The 24,179-nt window shown below is 36.6% G+C and overlaps 1 protein-coding gene across 4 annotated transcripts in view; it reads right to left on the minus strand.

Moving 5' to 3' along the window:
- The window catches only part of LOC123877670 (huntingtin), a 46,421-nt gene that overhangs the window by 21,487 nt on the left and 755 nt on the right, over positions 1-24,179 (minus strand). For all 4 annotated transcript variants that reach the window (XM_045924516.1, XM_045924517.1, XM_045924514.1 and 1 more), the window contains exons 3-31: positions 23,802-23,923; positions 23,103-23,320; positions 22,319-22,450; positions 21,383-21,516; positions 20,639-20,831; positions 19,644-19,792; positions 18,793-18,936; positions 18,112-18,221; positions 17,155-17,279; positions 15,997-16,817; positions 14,874-15,070; positions 14,278-14,397; positions 13,460-13,715; positions 12,857-13,031; positions 12,308-12,559; positions 11,242-11,417; positions 9,777-10,301; positions 9,170-9,330; positions 8,463-8,556; positions 7,842-7,941; positions 7,349-7,443; positions 6,599-6,844; positions 5,463-5,856; positions 4,556-4,742; positions 3,739-3,883; positions 2,480-2,662; positions 1,708-1,826; positions 1,219-1,350; positions 308-460 (exon numbers count right to left, since the gene is read on the minus strand). In XM_045924516.1, coding sequence (XP_045780472.1) covers positions 308-460; positions 1,219-1,350; positions 1,708-1,826; positions 2,480-2,662; positions 3,739-3,883; positions 4,556-4,742; positions 5,463-5,856; positions 6,599-6,844; positions 7,349-7,443; positions 7,842-7,941; positions 8,463-8,556; positions 9,170-9,330; positions 9,777-10,301; positions 11,242-11,417; positions 12,308-12,559; positions 12,857-13,031; positions 13,460-13,715; positions 14,278-14,397; positions 14,874-15,070; positions 15,997-16,817; positions 17,155-17,279; positions 18,112-18,221; positions 18,793-18,936; positions 19,644-19,792; positions 20,639-20,831; positions 21,383-21,516; positions 22,319-22,450; positions 23,103-23,320; positions 23,802-23,923 — 5,858 coding nt within the window. The remainder of the gene's footprint in view (positions 1-307; positions 461-1,218; positions 1,351-1,707; positions 1,827-2,479; positions 2,663-3,738; positions 3,884-4,555; positions 4,743-5,462; positions 5,857-6,598; positions 6,845-7,348; positions 7,444-7,841; positions 7,942-8,462; positions 8,557-9,169; positions 9,331-9,776; positions 10,302-11,241; positions 11,418-12,307; positions 12,560-12,856; positions 13,032-13,459; positions 13,716-14,277; positions 14,398-14,873; positions 15,071-15,996; positions 16,818-17,154; positions 17,280-18,111; positions 18,222-18,792; positions 18,937-19,643; positions 19,793-20,638; positions 20,832-21,382; positions 21,517-22,318; positions 22,451-23,102; positions 23,321-23,801; positions 23,924-24,179) is intronic.

A 24,179-nucleotide genomic window follows, 5' to 3' on the forward strand; every position in this document is an offset into this window, starting at 1 on the left:
AAGCTATTTATATTATCATACTAAATAAATGAGTACTAAAATTGAGTATTAAAATACTATTTTAATAAGCACCCTTGAATTAAATGTTGGAACGGCTATTCCCAACAATTCTACACGCCTGTCAAATAAAACATGGCACTGGCCATCATGTTATAAGCAAAGGATGCAACTTGCATCAAAAAATTCTTGTTTGGAATGGCCAATCTAGTGCGTAATTTTTTTTTTATTCAATTACTTTTACAAGTACTTGTCAAAAGCATCTACCATTGGTTCGGAATGCCTTTTGTACAACATTAATTTAATTTACCTGCTTTTGATCTGATTAAGTAACCAATTACTATCGACATCAGTAGTGACAATATAATGTGTGTTGATCGCTCTCTCTTGCGACAGGTCCAGAGGAGACAGGTCAAATATAGTTGATGCTAATGCGTTTAACTCCACAACCAAGTTCGAATATCTAAAAAAAAAACTGAGATTTAATAATCTGCATCAATAGAATGAAACTCATACATCGTACATATTCAGAAAAATATTGAAACACCTAAACTTTATAAGAGCAAAACATTTTTGGAGTAACTCTTTTTTGATTTAACAACAGGTCAACTTTCTTCGTACAAAATGTAGCCTATGTTACCCGGACCATAATAACAAGTTTATTGACACCTCATTCATCAAAATCGGCCCAGTTATTTAGGCGCTACGGTGGAATACACAGAATCTGATACAAACATACATACATACATAGACTGCTAAAATCACAACCCTTCCTTTTGGCTTTGCCGTAGTTGGGTAAAAAGATACATATCAAACGTTAGTAAGAGATCGGCAACTACGACTGCACAGAGTATAGCTGTTTCTGTCACTATCGTACCTATGTGACGTTTTCACTGACTTGTCAATCTCAATGACAGAGACAACGCTCTACGAAATCAAAGCTGCCGATTATCTCTTTCTAAAATTCGACGTGTAATTTTTCCTGCCGAGTATTGTATTAGTGATAACAAAAATGAAAGTTTTTGTATCTGAAAGATGTCTATGTTTATGAAAGATGGTTTAAAAAATAAAAAAAAATAAAAATAATGAAGCAGCTTGGATACTGCATCAGAAAAAAATATTAAAATTATGGACGGAACTAAAGAAAATTAATTAAAATATTTCTTTGCTTGGATACCAAAAAAGCATAAACTACATTTTGAATATATGAAAAATACTTACCGAATATGAACCTTATCCCGTTGCAATAATTCCAAGGCCACTTGAACGTCCTCTTTAGACAGCTGACTGTTTACAACTTCGGAGGACATATCCTTTAGCATTCGACATCTGTCAATGGCTAATTTCGCGAATCTATAACGAAACCAAAAATTGATGTAACGAAAAACTTGGTTTTTGGATTTCAAAATTTAATAACCCCCGACACAAAAACCTCTGTAAAAAAACTAGAAAAGAGCTGATAACTTTCAAATGGCTGAACCGATTTTCTTTGATTATAGCTCAGAACACTCTCGATCAAGCCACCTTTCAAACAAAAAAACTAAATTAAAATCGGTTCATTCGTTTAGGAGCTACGATGCCACAGACAGATACCAGATACACGGGTACACAGATACACACGTCAAACTTATAACACCCCTCTTTTTGGGTCGGGAGTTAATAAACAAATCCTATAGAAGAGATTATATGCAAAATAATAATGGAACATACCTTGTGGCGATGGCCGGTTCCAATTTTCCGATGATACGACAAATTAAAAACACCAACGCACCCGACTGACTCTCGTGGCATAGAGAAAGAATTTTGTATGTATTTAGAGCAAATTCATCCTAAAACGAAACATTAAATAATGTGACATAAAAAATACTGTATAGCAGGAGGCGTTACTTTGTGGAATTCCATGATATACAAGGAACCAAAAGCTTAATTTGATATAATCCGCGAAAGCAGACAAATGTATGTGGTGCAACATGCAGCATGCGATATGCACCGCCCACCCTCCCACTGCTAAACGTGCAGTAAATGCCAGCGACCAAGCAAGCAATACGCACCACCACTACACGGCACCACACAAATCCTAAAACCACTCGACGCACGTTTCGCCCCGACACCGGAGCATCCTCAGATGTTACCTGGTTATTGGTTTTGGGAATTTGTGTGGTGCTGCGTGCTGGTGGTGCGTATTGCTTGCTTGGTGGCTGGTTTTGCCTGCATGTTTAGCGGTGAAGGGCGGGCAGTGCATATCGCATGCTGCATGTTGCACCATATAGATTTGTCTGGTTTAGCGGATTATAGCAAATTAAGCTTTTGGTTCATTGTATAATTTAAAATACAACTTTTTTTCATTACTTGGATTTGATAGACGATTAATTGTAAATGATTAACGAAATATTATTCTAGAAGTATCTAAAACACCAATTAAGGCGTCAAAAATCTTACACTAATATTCTTTCTCTAAGGAGTCGTCATACTAAAGTTGTACCTTCAAACAGCTCTGACACCTCGCAGCGATGGCTTGTAGCAATAGCCCCGAAGCCCCCGCGGCCTGCTGAACTCTATCTATAAGATTCCTGATGATTTCCTCGCTAAACTGCGAAACTAGAACGTGGACTCTGTTCACTAGCAGCCATGTTAGGTGCACCGCCTCTGATAGACCGTTGTCTACCTGTGGAAGAAAAATGACTGAGACGTACAGACCTGAAAAAACTCTTATAGTACTGTTTGACTATGTTATCGCAATCATTTTTTATACTCTCTTTCTCTAGCCTTTTCGCTTTTTTTTACACTTTTCCTAGCTTTTAAATAATTGTGAAAATAATAACCTATTTGGATATCCAAAAATAAAGGATAACATGATTTTTGTTCAAAAATGCAGCAAAATCTAACAAAGATTAGACTTAGGGATCTTAGGGTTATTAGTCACAAACAATGTTAGTGTAAATGTAGTAAATGTATCTATACTTCTATACTAATAAATAAAATTGGAGTGTCTGTCTGTAATTTCGAAATAACTACCTCATATTAAGCTCATATGGTTATTTGAACGATACCAACACTGAATCACACGTTTTTAAAATTTTTGTCTGTCTGTCTGTTTGAAAAGGCTAATCTTTGGAACGGCTGAACCGATTTTGACGGGATTTTCACAGACAAGTAGAGGATTGATCAGGGTGTAAAATAGGCTACTTTTTTAACCGACTTTCAAAAAGGTAGTTGTGTTTTTCTACCTATGTACACCGAAAACTCCGAGATTTCTAAACCGATTTGCGTCGTTTCTTTTTTAATCGATAGAGGAACTTTGCGACATTGTTTTATAAAAAAATTGGATTCCAACTCCTCAATCCTGATGCTGCAGGGGATCTGACCAATCCATGCGGGCGAAGCTGCGGGCATCAGCTAGTATAAAATAAAGAGCGAATACAAGGAATGCTGGTGCACGGATAAACCCGACCAGTCCCCCGTTGTGTAAGAAAAACGTATTCATGGTTATTGTTATCGTCAAGAAATTCTGCCCTTTGATTGGCTGTGCAAAAAGGTAAACAGCGAATGAACCAATCAAATGATACGTTTGACCATGATACGTTTTTCTTACACAATCGGCGGGCTGGTTTATGATAAACCAGAATAGTCTTCGAACAATTGTAATATTTAAAATGTACATTTGTTTTAAAATAAAATAATAATAATAAAATAAAGCAATCGATAAGAAAGTAAATAAAGGGCACGGTACAGTATACTCACAAAATACTCGCAGTACGCCATAACACACGCAGTCTGTAAGAGGTCTACCCTCAAAAGTGTAGTGTCTCCACTGTCTGCACTCAATGGCAGGTTACGGGCGAATCCTATCAGTTTGTGCCAGTATTTGTGCGAAAGGAAGTTTAACCTAAAACAAAGGTTTTACTGTTTTTAGGATTCTGTCTCTCCAGAGAAGAAAGTAATCTTTATAGGATCACTTCGTTGTCTGTCTGTCCGTCAAAACTCAAGACCCGTCAAGGGAATAAAAACCTGTACGGTACTTTTCGTCCGGAAACCGTGAATTTCATCAAATACAGGTAACAGGTAAGGGTAACAGACAAACAGATACAATTTCAGATTTATAATATTAGAGATTAGTTAGATATGTAGGACAACTTGTGTCACTTATAAGTATAACTTAGTAATTAGTATACTACGTCTTAGTCTTTACTACTAAAAACCTAAATTTAACGAAATCACAGGCTATTGCCTGTAATAATTAAAGTGAATCATATTATAAAAATCGAAAGTGTGTCTGTCTGTCTGTTACCTTTTCACTGCACATTCATTTATCTAACCAATTTAGACGACGAACTAACGACAACGAACATAGACTACTTTGTCCTGGAAAATCAAATAATTCTCACGTGTTTTTTTACTGAGAAATCCACGCGGTGAATAGGTAACTTCTGGGCAGGCGACTTCCAAAAGTGAAGGCTGCATCATCTTATTTAGTATAATTGCAGTCAAGCGCAAACCTATATAGTAAAAAAAGGAACAACTCACAGGCTAGTACTAAATAATTAAAAATTAGACATACCTGATCAGCAAATGCGACCAATGTACGGTTAACGTAGGTAATCTATGAGCAACCCTCAAACAGATTAGATTCAGGGTGTCCAGGGGTATATTCTCTTCAGGACTGTATAACCCAGTGTTGAGTCCACTTTGCTCATTGTGCAAGATTGTTTGAGCCATTTTGGCTGTTAGGGGAAAGAGGCAGCCATCTGTAAAAGAGACGAAAAAGGAGTATTAATCAAACATTACCCTTACTGGATTTCTTTCATGAATTACTAGCTGATGCCCGCGACTTCGTTCGCGTGGATGTAGTCTTTTAAAAATCCCGTGGGAACTCTTTGATTTTCCGGGATAAAAATTAGCCTATGTGCTAATCCAGAGTATAATCTATCTCCATTCTAAATTTCAGCCCAATCCGTCCAGTAGTTTTTGCGTGAAGGAGTAACAAACACACACACACACACATACAAACTTTCGCCTTTATAATATTAGTGTGATTAAAAAACCGTCCAAGTGCGAGTCAGACTCGCACACCGGTTAGGTTACGTACTCGGGTATTTATCCAACGTTTTGCACGATAAATCAAAAAACTATTATGCATAAAAATAAATAAAATCTGTTTTAGCATGTACAGGTAAAGCTCTTGCATAATATGATACCCCACTTGGTATAGTTATCTTACTTTGAATATAATAATAAATTTTTTTGCGATTTAATCACAAATTCACGGTTTTCGAATTTTTTTCTTTACTTGTGCTATACCTGTGCTACCTACCTGCCTTTCATGATCCTAGGTCAACGGGAAATACCCTATAGATTTTCTTCACAGATACGTTAGGTGGACGGACTAACAGACAGACAGACAACAAAGTGATAAGGGACCCGTTTTTTTTGAGGTACGGAACCCTAAAAAATCAATAAAAACTTACTAGTCAAATGCAGCATATGCTTCGCCTGGACAATAATATTAACACAAACTGCATACAGCAAGCGATTCTGGTCCTTATCTTCATCGTCAATAGTATCGACATTCGCTTGAAAATCATCCATCTCCATAATAACATACGTCAATGTCTTGAATAAAAATCTGACTAGGATGACATCTGGTGAGAGATTCGCGCAGTTCTCGTTGACATTTTGAACGTTCAAAGGATCTACGTTTGGTTTGACGTTGAAGAATATCGATTGTGGGGCAATGCACGTAGATTTGAGGTAGTTAATCGATAATAGAACCTCGGTTTCTGGGATTAATACGAGTACTTTACGCAGGAGTACCATTACGATTGTCAAATAACGGAGTTTTAGCTTTCTGGGTGTGGTATCCTGTAATAAAATGTTTGAATGTGTTTACCTGTTTTAACTGTAAAGTATTTGTCAATAATATCCTATTGTAGCTAATTCCTGAACTAAATCGACAGGTTTATGAATATGTAGTCCTATAATTATTGTCCTCACGGCGCATTGTGGAATGGATAGCAATAAATTTTATATGGTATGTCATTTCAAAGTCAAAGTCAAAGTCGAAATCATTTATTCAAAGTAGGAACAATTGTACGTACTCCTTTTGATGGTCGAAATTGTTAAACTTGTACGATACAGTGGTGATAATTAATTACGTTACTTAAAAACTAGGGTTCAAAACGCGCCCAAGTTTCAGTTTAGAGATTATTGATTGATGTACACTTACAAAAGAATTAGCCACAATGTATGCAAGCAAAGGTCGTCACCTTGCTTTAGGATCAGAAAATCCCAATACGGCTTAAATGATATTTAAAAATGTTTTGGAAAATTTCCAGGTTTGTCTTCAGATTTTTTAGCTATTGAGTCATTTTTTTCGTCTTTACTTCTCCTGCTGAGCAAGTTTACAAAGGTCGCTACATTAAACTTACCCGATCATGCAGTGTTTTGAACAATATCTTCAAAGTATTTCGACCCTTGTCTGTCCTAACGACACGTCTCTATACTGGAGTAATCTCTTTAGTGACACAACCATTTGAATGGAGTCGCATTATATACTTCTCCTGCTGAGTAAGTTTACAAAGTATTGCTTAGTATGAAGACTTACCTGATCAGGTGGTGCTTTAAACAATATCTTCAAAAGTATTTCGACTCTCGTCTGTTCTAGCAAGACATCTCTATATAGAGATTGTAGTAATCTTTCTAGCGATTCAACCGCTTGTATGGAGTCACATTCTATACTTCTCTCACTGAGTAAGTTTAACAAAGTATCACTCGCTAACTCTGACCAGCGATAGTAGCTTTCCGGGTGCTCTTGAGAAAGAGATAGTACGCATGATACTAACTCTAAAACCTAAATGGAGAAAAAATTATTTCCATAATTTATTATTGATAGAATTTTTAACTTATATGGGGTTTTTATCTATTTGTGAACTATTGTGTGATTATTCTGACATTCTTGCATTTTAAGTATAATCTATTAATATTGTACTATTGTACAGTTATCCATACTAATATTATAAATGCGAAAGTGTGTCTGTCTCTGTCTGCTACCTTTTCACGGCCCAACAGTTTAACCGATTTTGACGAAATTTGGTACAGCGTTAGCTTATATCCCGGGGACGGGCAGAGACATTTTTTATCCCAGAAAATCAAAGAGTTCCCACGGGATTCCCAAAAACCCATCCGCTCAATCGATTTGTATGGAATTTGGTACCGACGTAGCTTGCGTCCCTGTAATTGACATAGGCAACTTTTTATCCCGGAAAATAAAACAGTTCCCACGGGAACTTTAAAAACCTAAATCCACGCGGACGAAGTCGCGGGCATCCTCTTGTTGATCCATAATTTTACGTACTTTAGGCTGATGCATAGTTTTCTGTAGCATGTAGAAAAGAACTTCTCTAGTGGCCTGCATTTCTTGTTGTTGGGCTCGGCCCAGAACACTGCCACCTTTAAATAAATAAACAAATTTTCACTTTCAGCAGAACATTTTGCAAATAATGATTATATCTTAGAATGATTATATGATTGAACTTCACTTCAAGAAGTTCGTTTGATCATCTTTTATTATTTATAACGTATAAGAAAATGTGTGTTTGTCTCCAAAATACACTTTCTAATTGGTATCTAAATATAAAAGTATTCATTTAATAAGTTGATTTGACTGGATATTATTTGAAACACAAAAAATATGTTGTTTGCGCTTTTACAACATAGAAGAAAATGTGTGTGAGTGCGTGCGTGCGTGTGTATGTGCGTACGTAAGTGCTTGCATGCCTGCGTCCGTGCGTGCGTCTGTGTATGTGTTAGCTACACAAGTTTACTTGTATATACAATCTTCACCTTACCTCCCATATTACTGAAAACTTTCACAGCGACAGGCTCTAAGCCAGCGATACATTCGTCTTGTGCCCCTGATGCCATCAAACCGTCACATAATTGGATGAGCTGTAATCAATACAAAAATAGACCTGACATAATGTTTGCATGATTTTCAGTTTTTTTTCCAATTCCAACCCATAAACCGTGGGACTAATAGAGGTTTTTAATGCGTACCTACAACATGCACATTTAAGTGAATTTATAAAACTTAGTTAAAACTCATTTAACTTAGGCTGAGATCTAAAGAGCGTACTTTGACTTTTTTTTATATTTTTTTATTCACTATAGGCAAGCGCTTGACCACAATCACACCTGATGGGAAGTGATGATGTGGTCTAAGATGGGACGCGTTTACCTAGAAGGTGCCTATTCACTCTTGTTTTAAAGATACCCGGATTGTAATTGGTAGGAAACACACTTTGCTCAGACTTAAGTTTCTGTTAAAAGGAGACAGTTTTATGTCAGCAGTATAATAGCGCTGTCTCGTTTTAACAGTGTCTTAAGTCTAAGCAAAGCCAAAATGCGTTCTATATATGTCAACCTTAGAGGAGTTATAAAATACCTTTATTATTTAAAACAGTACCGACCTTTGGGATCTCAATAATTGTCTTCGTATGATGTTTGGAAGAAGAGAGCTGTACCAAAAACAGCAGGATACTATTGACAAGGTCGCAACAGTTTCTGAAATAAAACCACTAACAATCAGTATAGATATTAACTGCAATCAAACAGGAACTGAAATAGTTATTTGCTATGAAAAGCCGTAAAGTTCATAATTGACGCGAGTACTTGTATCAAATACAGATTCTAAGGTTGAACCACTAACGAAGCGAGTGGTTCAAAAATAGAATCCTGAGCATAGAGAGAGATTCAAAAGTGGCATGCACATGGCTTGCAGCCAGGGAAGGTATTTATGTACGAACCTATTTACTGACAGGTCATAATTATTTAGTATAAGCATTAAGTTTCTATAGGTAAGCAGAGCTTTTATGCTTTTGTAAACCACTTCAAAAGGATAAGATGCAACAAAAACAATTGAAATGTAAAATTTACCAGCATTCAATCATACCGAAAGCATTAAGCCTACCTACATTATGGAGAATTGTATATTAAGACTTGACTGCAGTTATGACGTCATGATAAAAAAAATTAGGTACACCGTGTCATGTTCAAATTTCGAATAACTTTTCCACACTAACGGATAAAATAGACTTTTGCGTGTGGATTTCAAACAATAAACAAATATTTCCAAACTAGTGAGACGAAAAAATATATATGATGTAACATTACTCACGGTATCTCGTGCTGCTCTATTAATTCCAATTGCCGCATAAGGAAGCCTATGAACACTTGGTCGCTGTCCAACATACAATAGTTCACTCGTAGGGCGAGCAACTGGTTGAGAAGGCGTAATACTGAACACTGAAGCGGTATGTCATTTTGCATTGTGTAGCTCTAAAATAATAAAAAAAAAGCTTTGAAAAAGTTTTAGACCTTTCATAAGAGAAGATACGACTCCCATCTGCGGTGGTAATCACTTAACATCAGGTGACCCGCCTGCTCTTAAAAGAAACTGAAATACATAGTTCGAAGAACCGATAAACGTTGGGGTCCCAAAATGCTGTGGCAACCTCGCATCGTAAAACGCAGCAAAGACAGACCCTCAGTGGTTGGCTAGTTGGACAGACAACATCAAATGAGCTTAATGGAGCCTCTGGAGGACAGCGGCGTATGATTAAAAACTAAATTACTAAGTTAAAAACTCCTTTAAAAAAAATGCATGCAATGTTATAGGAAATCTGAATAAATTCTGTCAAGATGTCTTCCTTAAAACCAATTTAAAGAAGACATCTTGGCAGAATTTAACATATTTTTTGTGCAGTCCGTTTGAAAATACTTACCTTCAAAGATTGTATAACAACAGGTTCAAACAGCCGTATATACCGCTCCAATTCCTTCTTATTGGTACTCCACTTCCTATCCGTACGATTTTTCGAAAAATTCTCCATCGCCATCAGCAAATGTCTCTCGTCCATCATCCGTGGATTTTTCGAATCCAAAGACAATTTTTGACTGGAACTCGAACTAATGCTACTTTTATCATCCTCAATGTTTTTTAAAGAATTCACTAGCATGACATCTTGGAAGAAACTTGAAGGGTCGAAATCTGGTTTCTTATCAGCTATGCTCATGAAATCGGTGTATTGGTTAATCATATTGGTCCCGAAAAGGCATTTTAGAAGTTGGGTAACGCAATAAACAGTTAGGTCGGGAGATAGAGGCATCATAACTTTGAGGTAGAAAAGAATCTCTTCTGTGACAGGCCCGAATTCTCTTTCGGTAGCCAATTCGAGTTGGATGGCCAAACAGTTGAGCGTTGTTGAGAGGAATTCGTGGAAAATGCTCGTTTTTGGGTCCAGATTTATCTGAAATAAAGTTTAAGTGTCAGTAAACTGGTACGAGAATAAGTTAGTCTGAAATCCGAATATTCTGATCTTGTTTCGATTACTGAAACAAAATTTTATTTGAAATTATGGCATGATAAAACATTTTATCTTATCACTGTAAAATTAATCAAAAATTTTAAACAAAAACCCTCTTAAAAAGTATAAATTTACTTTTTACGAACCGCTAAGGTGTAGAATGTACGTCAGGCGTACAGGCGTGTTTCCTGCCAAGTATAACTTGTATACCTTCAAGCTAAGAAAGAGTGAATAAGCATCTTCTAGGTAAGCGCGATCCAACCTAGATTTCATAATTGCTCTGTTTTTCAGGCATGTTTGTCATCTAGCGCAAGCCTATCTATACTTACTAATAAATAAAATTGGAGTGTCTGTCTGTAATTTCGAAATAACTACCTCATATTAAGCTCATATGGTTATTTGAACGATACCAACACTGAATCACGCGTTTTTAAAATTTTTGTCTGTCTGTCTGTCTGTCTGTCTGTCTGTCTGTCTGTCTGTCTGTCTGTCTGTCTGTCTGTCTGTCTGTCTGTCTGTCTGTCTGTCTGTCTGTTTGAAAAGGCTAATCTTCGGAACGGCTGGACCGATTTTGACGGGGTTTTCACAGACAAGTAGAGAATTGACCAGGGAGTAAAATAGGCTACTTTTTTAACCGACTTTCAAAAAGGGAGTTGTGTTTTTCTACCTATGTACACCGAAATCTCCGAGATTTCTGAACCGATTTGCGTCATTTCTTTTTTAATCGATAGAGGAACTTTGCGACATTGTTTCATAAAAAATTTGGAGTCCAACTCCTCAATCCTGATGCTGCAGGGGATCTGACCAATCCACGCGGGCGAAGCTGCGGGCATCAGCTAGTCACACAATAAAAAAACTTATTTGCTATATACTGAATACTTACTTTGTGATTCGAATATGTGGCCCGCAAATTTTCATATAGCTTCATATAAAAGGGTTCATTGAAGAAATGTCCCGCAAAGTTAGCTTTCAGACTGGTTGCGGGTATGGGCGTTCGTTTACGTAGAGAGCCTTTGTCGTCAGACTCTGAAGTAATGCTGCCTTTTCTTTGAACCGAATCTGGACAAATATCGTTTTGATTTTGAACTGTACATATGCGTGCAAAATTGTGTGTTAAAATAGTTACCAAATGATTATTATTTTTGCATTTAAACTTAACATAACACTTCCTTTTACTGGCCAACTCAATCTATTCTAAGAACAGTCCAATTATTAACCCCCGACCCAAAAAGAGGTGTGTTATAAGTTTGACGTGTGTATCCGTGTATCTGTCTGTGGCATCGTAGCTCCTAAACTAATGAACCGATTTTAATTTAGTTTTTTTGTTTGAAAGGTGGCTTGATCGAGTGTTCTTAGCTATAATCCAAGAAAATCGGTTCAACCGTTTGAAAGTTATCAACTCTTTTCTAGGGAGATAGGAGATATTAAGTAATAGACAAGTGTAAATTAAAAATTTACACTTGTCTGATCTACTGAGTCTGATCTGAAAGTATTTTTGAATCTGTGAGCTTTAAATAAATATCCTTTCTCCAAAGGTAGTTTGGGAGAGATCGCTATTAACCGCCTTTGCATGTAGTGAAGTTCTATTTTTAGGCTTTTGTGTGGAATAAAGATTTTGAAATAAATTATAGGTTTTCGGTTATAGTTTGTATAATTAATTTATATTTCATTACTTTGTCGGGTTCGACTCTGCTCGACTCATGCAAACAAAAAGGCACTGCTTACTCAACCAAAGAAAAGAAAAACATATAAAACCATTTCAAAATTATCTACTTTATTTCTCATTTTCGCTTACTTTCCCTATTTTATCATGAAAGTGGCGTAAAGTAACTCAGTAATAAGATTTGGCTTAGGTTAGGTTTATTTCTCAGAAGAACAATGTTCACTTATATGAGAATAATTCTAAATATAAATATAGATAAAACATAATTTTTAAAGGTACGGCTTACCTTGCGTTTTCCTTCGAACAGGACTTCCCGGCAAAGCAATACCACTCCTATTTAAGTGCACATTGGGGTTAACATCCTCTATCAAATGCACCAAGACATTCAACATTTTCAACGTCACTTGCAAGAATTTCTCCGCTAGGTTGGCAACCTTCTGATTTTCCAAGTGTTGCCATTTTTCTTTCAACTCTTGGGTGTCCCGCTCGAAGATGTCTCGATTGGTTGTTCTGTGGCGCATTATGTTGTGGATTTCCACTTTAATTTAATGAAAAATCTTTATTTTACTACATATTATCTTGTGATAAGCTATAAGTATAGTGTTGTTTGCTGTTATAGCAACAATAGAAATACACATTCTGTGAAAATGACAGACAGACAGACAGACGGACGAACGGACAGCGGAGGCTTATTAATAGGCCCCTTTGGAAACCTGCGGGTACGGGACCCTAAAATTGAACCCAATTATTGCATGAGCACTAAATGAGCACCAACTCATCAATGGTCAATGATCCACGCTTCCTAGGAGAAATATCTCTAATACACAACACATACCTGGATAAACCAATCGGCATATATCCAGAAGCATGGTCCGTACGCTAACAACACCGTTGCAATAGTCCAGGTTATCCAGGCAATAGCTCAAAATGCCCTGCTCGGTGTATGCTTGTATGTGCTTCCATGGCGACCAGCGACGGCATATCAGTCTTAGTGCCTCTAGGAGACCTTGCTAAAAAAAATCATACGGTTTACTTCTCTCAATTTGTCTGATTTGAGCTTGACTTACGTGACGTTGCACAAATAAATTTACAGACCAGACTCTATAATGCGTGGATTCTACAATGGGACTTGCCAGAGCCCGCTGCAGTACAATATTCAATAAAATAAACGTGATATCGGAATTGGAATTCTCGTTAAGATGGTAACATGATCACCAAGCAGAACAACTGTTCTGTTTTTGCTGTTTTGGCGGCCATTTTGGAAAAGATCAGAATCACTATCAACTAGCATATAAATTACTTCAAAAATTACTACCGATTAATAAACATAAGTTAAGATGGCGGCATCAAAACAGCTGTTCTATTTGGCGGCCATTTTGGAAAAAGACAGTAATTCTCATATCGCGCCTAAAGAAGTTTAACCCCAAAAATTACTTACCGAATAAAACTTGCAATTTGAAGCCATTAGTCTCCCAACTAAATCACCGACTATCGTCATAAGACTGTCCTTACATTCCAATATCGACCCATTCTTCAATTGGTCAGGCAGATCGTTGTAGAAATAGATCTCTCTCACTAACTCTAATGATAAGTTGTGCGAATCGAACGTGAACTTTTGTGTGTGTTCCTTTGATAAGTTTGTCATCATTGAAATCGGCGTAGTGCGTCGGGGTGGATAGATATTTGGTACAATGCTAAAATATTGTAATAATGAAAATCTTTATTACAAGGCACTCTTAACACTTACTCTTAAGATAAGTCTCACTAACTCTAGGGGTAAGTTGCACACATCATTTTGCTCGTTGGGGCGGATAGTTTTGAAATATTGTAATCCTGAAAATCTTTATAATAAACTCGCTAACTCATAAGATAAGCCATACATTTACAAACACAAACTCAAAGTTGCTCGAATCGAATCTGAACAATGGTGAATCTGAATAAATTTGCCATTTGTAATAAACCATTGTTGTTTGTTAAACCATTTTATTTTGTAATAGGTAAATTAAATCAACACCTTCGGATCAAATAATATGAATCACCTACATATTTTAATATTAAATCTAAGAAATCTTTGTTTCTTAAATAATACAAAAATATGTTGTGAATCATGTGTTTTTTCATTGAGTTATTTTTGGAATATATTCCCATATTTATAAATAAGATACTGCGAAGGATTACCAATTGAGGTACCAATCAGTTTTTTTTTTTAAATCCTGAACTTTTAAGGGAACTTTAAACTGCTATTAGGATACGTACCTTGAAATTGCTTGAGCGGCCGCCGTTCGAACCTTTTGATCCTGGTCTCCTAATAAATGTAGCAACGCATCCATTATCAATTTACTTTGGGCGTAATATTCTGGATGTAATGTGAAAAGTCTGGAAGAAGATGATCCTTATTATATTATATCAACTTATAATACTGACGGTTATTTGATTGATGAATCTCAACCATATAAAGTATAGAATTCATAAAGTAGTAACTTTATCAGGCCAAAACCTTAAATTTTAATATAAACAAAATTACTTGTTAGTGAAAATTGCATTAAGAATTTAAGTTGGTCTGTAATATCTCAGATTTCTCTGTGCATATACAGACTAGTAGCTTTCTTTATCATAAAGGTAACAAGTATAAATTAAAAATTTATAACACCCCCGACAAGTGAAGGTTACAGTAACTAGAAAAGAGCTGATAACTTTCAAACGGCTGAACCGATTTTCTCGGATTATAGCTAAGAACACTCGAACAAGCAACTTTTCAAACAAAAAAAACTAAATTAAAATCGGTTCATTAGTTTAGAAGCAACGATGCCACAAACAGATACACACGAAAAATATGCTCTGAAATTACTTACTTCGAATACGGCAAAGACTCGTACAGTCTGGCTAGATTCACCCTAACCAGCCAGTAGCTATTGTTCATCACACTGATCAGTGAGTTTAACGCGTCATTCATAAGCCACCAGTGGACACTGTTGCACAGTGCGACTGACAGTGTTATCAGTGATGTTAACGTGTGATTAACTGATGAGTGAATCTCGTCTGATAAACCCTGTGAAGGAATTAGTACAGCTTAAGTTAAAAAATATATTATAAATACATGAAAACAAAAATAAGCATATCCTAATTGCTTTGGTGGTTTATTGGCGGTATTCACACAACGCAAAAGCCAAAACTGCAAATCGGAATTGAAAACAAAATTTCTCATGTAAAAACGACTTAAGGCCTCATTCACACGAGACCTTTTAAACGTCCGTTAAAAAAACGTCCAAATAGTACGAAATTACGTGTGAACAGATACTCGGGAATAAATTTGTTTTATTTAAAAGCTTTTTTAACAGGCGTTAAAAAAGCTCTCTTGTAAATGAGGCCTAAGGCTTTAAACCCGCACTTCACTCGCGGCAGTGAATTTTGCCCGCGATTTGAACGCTCGTATCTGCGCGTTAAATAAATTATGTTCTTCAACATTCGCAAAGTTTCAAAACTTTTCGCAGTCGTCCAGACAACAAAATGGACATCGAATGATGAAGCCGCGAATCCATCCAAAAATCTTGTTTCGGGACGTTCTTGAACTTTCGCGGCACGAGTGTAGAGAGGGCTTAAAGGACTCTTACTTCTCTTACTCTTACTACGCACAACAGAAGGAAACGTTTAAGTGCGAAAACCAGCCCAGAAAGAAAGAAGAAGGACTCTTTTTTTTTTCTTCTCTCGTCTGGCTTTACACTGATTAGTCAATGTCAAGTTTGTAGTTATTTACAAGTTAGGGAAACTATATGTATAAGTATGGACTTCGTCTGTGGCGGCGCCCGCCGACAAACACGCGGCGCCCCTTTAGAGCGCTTCCCAGTCAGTTCCACCACCAATAAACACCAGCAGAACACAAAAACCGGCCACTTCTAACAAAAAAACACTCCGAAAAGTCACAACACGCGCGCCAGCAAACGCCACCACAGACGAAGTTCGAAGAAGGATTCTTACCTTCAACACAATCTCCATTAACTTCTCAATACTAAAATGAACACTAACTTCCTTTGGTAACAAACTATAATTCCTCCATCGATTATAATCACCATGTGCCAAATCTAACGCAGCAACCAAATAATTGCCAATACAAACCCGAACCAACCCCCTAATCTGAGGGTCGTTGTGACCCTCTAACAATACAAATAGATCCGACATATGCTGGTATTCAAAATCATCATTTTTATCTTCATTACATTCCACAGTTTGAACTTTCGTATCATCTGGAACATCTTTACTATCATAAACAACTTCTTCCATACGTTTTAACTCTTTCCGAGTAATTTTCTCGTCTTTAGATGAGTCCATATTGTCTGCATTGGTATCCAAATTGATTGTTGATTCACCAAAATGATCAAATTTCATATCTAAATCTATGCTAGATGAAAGAATATCCCCACTACTAGACATTGGATACCCAGTCGAATTATGGTCTATACTGCCCGTCATATTAGAGTTTGATGTGAAGTTACTATTCGTCATATTAGGGTTTGTACTATCTGCACTTAATCCGCTAGCTACTAAGTCTTTGGTGAAAGCTTTGCTATCTAAAATATTGCTTTGTATATCTTTGGAACTCGAATTTTTTTGTTCACTGTCAGTGGATTTCTCTAAAGATTTGCTATCCTTTTTGTTGAATGGCTGTGACTGGCTGTCTGTGCTACGATTTAACAGTTCTTGGCTGAGAGACTCTGTTATGGAGTCTTGGTAGCAAACGTTTCTTTCGATTATGAATTCGTTTATGTGATCGGGGTTTGAATCGGTGCCTTCTGATGATCCTGAAATAATATTAAAGTTTAGTGTATCAGGCTTGCAACAATCTCAATTGTTGTGATTGGCAGAATTTATGGTATTCGTCCTGCGACAATTTATTTCATCCAATAGTGAGAGAGTATCAGCCAATCAGAGCCACATACGATCGTCACTTTGCCAAACCAAGGCGGTAGCCCTCCTAACTAATATTGTTTTGTTGATAGCCTGATAAGTCATTGCTCCTATCAATAGTATTTTTGGTTTGATTTTTTGACTTAATATCGGGGTTATACATGAATAAAGAAGATATTATGAAAGGTGTCAATTGAAATAAGTCTATCAGTTTTTTTTTGTCACACATACCTGAATAATTTTGGAATTTCAAATCAGCATCCTTGTCCACATACAAAGTAGCTGCTTGAGGATATAACTGCATTATGACAGATATACACGATAAAGCTGAAGACTTCACTGACACCCTGACACTCCTAAAAAAGGAAAAAAAATAAAAATGGACCATCTCTATATTGGCTGTTATTACAAAGTTTACGCTATAATGAGGAAGAGTGGCTTCTTTCTGGGATGAATTCCAGACATCAACAAATTACAATTAAGTATTATATTATCACTAGCCGATGCCCGCGACTTCGCCCGCGTGGATTTAGGTTTTTCGAAATCCCGTGGGAACCCTTTGATTTTCCGGGATAAAAAGTAGCCTATGTGCTAATCCAGGATATTATCTATCTACATTCCAAATTTCAGCCAAATCCGTCCAGTAATTTTTGCGTGAAGGAGTAACGAACATACACACACACACATACACACAAACGTTCGCCTTTATAATATTAGTGATTAGTGTGATTTCAATATTGAAACCCATTGGGGCACAGCAGTTTTCGGGTTGGTAGGGAGACGCTGCTGCATCAAACGTTAGAGTTGTCTATACTAATAATATTATAAAGAAGTAAAGTTTGTAAGTTTGTTTGTAGGGGGTTATCTCTTGAACTACATAATCAATTTTGAAAATTTTTTCACCAATAGAAAGCTGCATTATGCCTGAGTAACATAGGCTATATTTTATTTTCAAAAAATTAGAGATCCCTCTGTAAATTATAATAAGCTACCCTTGCGAAGCCGGGGCCGGTCGCTAGTTATTGATGTTATAATAGGCTTTACTTATCAGATCAGAGATATATTTCAGCACAGCATTCTCAATATGGTTTGTGACGAAATTCCTAGATTTTTTTTACATCTATCTAGGTATCTGTGCATCAATATATTAATAGGATATTTTTAATATAACCTAGCTGAAATACTAACCTATCTGAGATGATTCCTCCTTTATTACCGGTCAAAAGAAACTTAGAAACCAGCAATCTCGCGCAATACTTGAGCCGCACATCGTCATCTGCTGAGGTTCCAATATTTATCTGTAAATATACATAAAATAAGTTAATTCTATGCCTATGAGAATATTTAAAAAAAAAAAGTTTTTGAGGCTTTTTCCACTATTCCAAACCATGATTAGAGATTGGTTGATCTGATATAGTTTTTTTTAACAAGACTCACCTCATACCCCAATCGCCATCTCAACCTTGGTGAATTATAGGTCCAATGGTTCGAACTGTATGTTGATATGACTGGGTTAATCAGGTACTTTTATTTTGTTAATTGAAAAATTTTAATTTTGTAAAATAAGAATAAGAAGTTATTTTGCATGCCACTCTGTGGCAGATTGTAGTTACTCACCCATAAGCATAACATCTATACATAGCAATAAGGCCGCCTTTGCGCACAATTGATTTTTCTGTTTTCTTCATTCTGTGTTATGATTTTTTACATGTGTTTTTGTGTGCAATAAAGTGTTTCTATCTATCTATCTATCTATCTATCTATCTATCTATCTATCTATCTATTGTACTCCTCAATCTATGCAAATAAATGAAGAATGTCAGTCAGTCAGTCAGTTTTGCGTTTAATATGAACAAGAGATATTTTTACCTTCAGTCCGCCCTCGCACGTGACTACCCCATCATCGTCCGTGCCATCGTCTTCGTATTCCTGCAACTTCTCCGACAATTCCCTGGACATTTGATCGGCATCCGTCATGTGGACTTCAGAATCGCTTTCTGGTGAATCTGGGGTCTTTAGAAAAAGTAGAAAGATGACCTTTATTATCACAATAATATTATTTAGGTGAAAATTTGTGTGTATGTATGTGTGTATGTTTGTTACTCCTTCACGCAAAAATTACTGGACGGATTTGACTGAAATTTGGAATGGAAATAAATTTTAGCAGCTGGATTAGCACATAGGCTACTTTTTATCCCGGAAAATCAGAGTTTCCACGGGATTTAAAAAAAACTTATATTCACGCGAACGAAGTCGCGGGCATCAGCTAGTTATCTATATAATATTTTTTTTAAATTTGGGAAATCTTAAATAAGATTGAAATTCGAGAAAATATGAGGTAAAAAGTAAAATAAACTACTGGGCTATTTTTTTTAATTCAGATACACGTTATAGCCCTAAACTGCAATTTCAACTGGTGTTAAGTGATGATACAGTTTAAGATGAAGCATGCTAACCTGGAAGGTGTGTGGCAGTTTTTATTAAACCCATACCCCTTTGGTTTCTACAAGGCATCTTAATCGCTTGGCGGCATGGCTTTGCCGATAGGATGGCTAGTCACGGCCGAAGCCACCCACTAGACCAGGCCAAAATTTAGGAATTATAAAATTGCACACTGCCGGGAATCGAACCCGGGACCTCCCACTAATAAGACCATAGCTTTCACCACTGCACCAGGGCGATCGTCAATGAACTGTTGTGAAAGAAAGACCTTTTTTTACCTGTATAGTCAATTCATCAGTGCTACCACACTCCGAGTTCAACTGAAGTAAGCTCCCCAGCTGTAAAGCGCCGCTAAATGTTATTTCCGTATCTTTAACGTCAAGGGGAACACTGGCTACTGTCCGTGATGATACAGCACTTGTATAACCTAAAAGTGAAAAATAAACAGAAAGAAGTGTTATGGAAAACCTTTACTTTTTTCACTAAAAAAAAGCATATACAAGTGTTAATTAACAGCCCCGACAAGTGAAGCTTGCAGTAACTAGAAAAGAGCTGATAACTTTCAAACGGCTGAACCGATTTTCTTGGATTATCTAAGTAAATCGCTAAGCTAGCTAAGAACACTCTCGATCAAGCCATCTTTCATACAAAAAAAAAATTAAATTAAAATCGGTTCATTAGTTTAGGAGCTACGATGCCACAGACAGATAGACAGATACACACGTCAAACTTATGACACTCCTCTTTTTGACTTGTGAAATGAAATGAAACTGACTTGAATTGAAAAATGACTTGCTTTAATAATGTGCGGGAATGCAATTTCTTATGTACAAGTCTGTCTGTCTGAAGTGAAAATTCATCTAAGTAGACTAAGGCTGAAACCTATAAAGCGCACTTTGACTTTGCTCTGACTTAAGATTGAGTTAAAACGAGACAGATTTATGTGAGAGATATAGCTCTGTCTCGTTTTAACTCTGTCTTAAGTCTAAGCAAAGGCAGAGCGCGCTCTATAGATCTCACCCTCAGAGACCTTGCTTTATCCTGTCACTAAGTGATGCCTACGACTTCGTTCGTGTAGATTTAGGTAATAAGGATTTAGGGGATAAAAAGTAGCCTATGTCCATTTCCCTGTTAAACTAACTCTGTACCAAATTTCATTAAACTAACTCTGTACCAAATTTCATCAAAATCGGCTAAACTGTTGGACCATGTAAAAGCTAGCAGACAGACAGACACACTTTCGCATTTATAATATTACTATGGATATACTTACTTATATTCCTACGATGCCCTTTCTCACTCCGTCTTTCATCAAGGCAAACAGTCCTTGGGGTTTTTTCTAACAATGCTCTCTTATATTCATCTTTCGCTTGTGATAGCAACACGGATAGACATTCCATCACCGTGTTTTGTACGTTGTGCTCTGTTGTCGTTTGTTCTATATAGTGAATACAGAGTTGATAGAGCTGGAAAAAATTAACATAATACATCGTACAGCATTCATTTTTTTATTTGACTCAAAAGCTAATCAAGCAGCTGAAATTTCCGAGAAAGACCGGCGTGGTTTAGACATTTTTATTCATTATTAGGGTCAACACAAACAGACGGAGATCATTTCCAGTGTGAGGTCGCTATTCGAGCACCTTTGGTCTATCAGTTCTTCAAACTATATGCCATCCATACTAACCATTAGTCGATCCATTGATTGATTGATAACAAATCGATCATTTTGGATTATATAAGGCCAAAATCAATATTCAATCCAATCTATAATTTTTCGATAAGTTACTTAGCAACATTGTTATTGATTGTCAAAAATGTATGGTTTCTTTCGACGAATAACATTCTTGCTAGGTAACCTATTGACAGATTACAGATAGATTATTTTGGCCGTAAATCAGTACATATTTACGTGATTAATTATCTACCCACCAAAATAGTTACTACTTGAATAAATGTTTTGACTTTGACTTTAAATTTACCTCCAAATTGACTCTGACTTTGACTTATGATTTACCTCCAAATAATCCTGCGCGCTGAAAAGATCGTTTTCTTTGAACTTTGATATATTGTTGATCTGGAATATGGCTTTGATAACGCAAAACCATCCGATTACCGCATTGTCCTCTTGCGCTGACGGCCATAGCTTCTCTGATGAAAAATTTGTTATAGGCAATTAGTTTTTTTTATATAAAAACGGCCAAGTGCCAGTCAGACTCGCGCACTGAGGGTTCCGTATTTGGGTATTTTCCCAACATTTTGCACGATAAATCAAAAACTATTATAATATATAAAAATAAATAAAAAACTGTTTTAGGATGTACAGGTAAAGCCCTTTCATATGATACCCCACTTGGCATAGTAATCTTTTTTGAAAATTGAAACACATTTAAATTTTTTTTTAATGATGTAACCACAAATTCGCTGTTTTCAGATTTATTCCTCTACTTGTGCTATAAGACCTACCTACCTACCAAATACCTATCAAAATTCTAGGCCAACGGGAAGTACCCTATAGGTTTCTTGACAGACACAACAGACAGACAGACAACAAAGTGATCCTATAAGGGTTCTGTTTTTCCTTTTGAGGTACGGAACCCAAAAAGCTTATTAATGCATCAGGAAGGTCTTTATTAGTAGTATAAATAAAATAAAATAAAAATAAAAAAGCCTTATATTTATCCTTAATAAATTTCTAAACAAAGAATTGGTTGACAAAAAAATAATTTTCATTTTAATATTAAGGACCTCTCATTGAGTAAAGGCCTCCTCCAGATTTCTCCAGGTCTTCCTGTCTAGGGCCTTTTTTTTCCAATTTATGCCTCCTGTTTCTTTGATTTCGTTTTCCCAGCTTTCGACAGGTCTACCTCTCTTTCGTTTCCCAACTGGGCCACGCCATTCAGTCACAGTCTTTGTAGTATATTAAAGAAGAAAATAGAAGTATTCAACTTACCATAAACTCTAGCTAAAACATTAGTCAGTAAAGGTTCCCTGTGGGAACATAAATGTGCCACACAATTCGCGATACCCCTTCTCACTGCTGGTTCTGCACATTCCACGTGCCCTAAGAGAGCTTTTGATAAGTCTGCAAATAACGATACAGATAAATAAAATAGAGTAAGATCACAAAAATTAAATTAAATTCTCCTTTTGAGTGAAGATGGTTAAAAATTTGGTTGTCTGTAAAGTCGGTTTACTGACGATAGTTGAACGTGACAACAAAGGCCGATTGTGCTTCTTTGTCGCTCGTTCCGCGCTCTCGCTTGCACTTCAAGCCTTACATGGAACGCCTCAGAGCGAGGTAACGCCGCATGAGTCATGTTTTTTCCTGCGTGCAGCCGGCTCTATCGAATTATAAGACGTTGTCACGTCAAAATCTATCCATACTTTACAACCCACATTATAAATATGAATTGGTTTGTCCTTCAATCGCGTCGCAACGGAGCAACGTGATTTTCATAGATATAGTTAGAGACCTGGAGAGTGACATAGGCTACTTTTACGTTTTTACATTATTTACGTAAAAGTAGTACTTTTACATTGTTTACATTCCGAACTAGTGGTAGATTATTTTGGCGATTCAAAAGCACTTGTAAAAGATTATTTGAATAAAAATCTATTCTATTCTATTTTATCCCGGAAAATCAATGAATCCCTACAGGAATTTTGACAAACAAAGTGAAAAATAAAGTGGTGGGCATCTAGCACTCAAATAATTGTCAATTAGAAATACATACCGGATATCTCTTCATCAGTTGTATACTCAGCCAAAGCTGTCAGCAGTCGAGGCAAATTGTGATCTAATGCTTCCACAATAAGTTCAATTTCATTCATATGTCGTACAATTTGACTGAGCTTTGGAAACAATGTTTGTGCCTGGGAACGGATTTTGCCAACCCCCGGTCGAAGCCAGCAGTCTCCAATACAAATGCGAGACAGCGCAGCCCTGATCCATCTAAATAAATAAATAAACCGGTCAAGTGCGAGTCCCTCTGACCTTGGTGTAGAGTCGAAGGGTCTCAAGGTCAGAGAGTCTCAAGGTAGAAGAGACTCAAGGTCAGAGGAGCTCAAGGTCGACGCGATTCAAGGTCAGAGAGCCTCAAGGCCAGATGGACAAGGCTAATAAATTTGCCATTATGATTTTTAAGAATATTGCCCAGTGACCTTTGCACCATAAAGACGAATCTAATGACATAGGTATCATTTATTAAAATCAGTTGAGCCGCTTGAGTAGTTACGAGCTGACCTAGGAATGGATCTATATACATACAGCTCAAACACATAACCCTCCTATTAGGCTTTTCACAGTTGGGTAAGGTGTTGCAACAAAGCTTTATTTCTATGCACCACTTCAATTCAGATTCAATTATTTATTTTATTCCCTCAAAAATAGCAACCCTACTAATGCTAATCAAATAAAATAAAAAATGATTAACCTGGCATTTTTGTTAACATCAATCTGGTTCTGCAGAATTATATTAGTTTTGTAGGAGTGGAAGGCAAAGCCTCCTGCAACAGCTCTGTTCAGTGCCTCATCTCCGAGCAAGCGCACCTCAGCCTGAAATAATACAAACAATTTTTCCTTAACTGATTTAATAGATAAACAAGTAGATTCTTGCTGGAATGTGTAAGAGGCTGAACTATGTACGCTTTATAGGACCTTGTTACCACAAACCGACAATAAAATTATGACCTAGTGAAAGTGACTATGATTTAGTGAAAAACCTAACTCTAAAAGGTCTAAACCACCGAGCAAATCACTGCCACATCCGAAAAGGTTTCCTATACTATATATAAGTATATAATATTATATT

This window comes from Maniola jurtina, chromosome 24 (assembly GCF_905333055.1).
Source record: "Maniola jurtina chromosome 24, ilManJurt1.1, whole genome shotgun sequence".
Taxonomy (NCBI): domain Eukaryota; kingdom Metazoa; phylum Arthropoda; class Insecta; order Lepidoptera; family Nymphalidae; genus Maniola; species Maniola jurtina.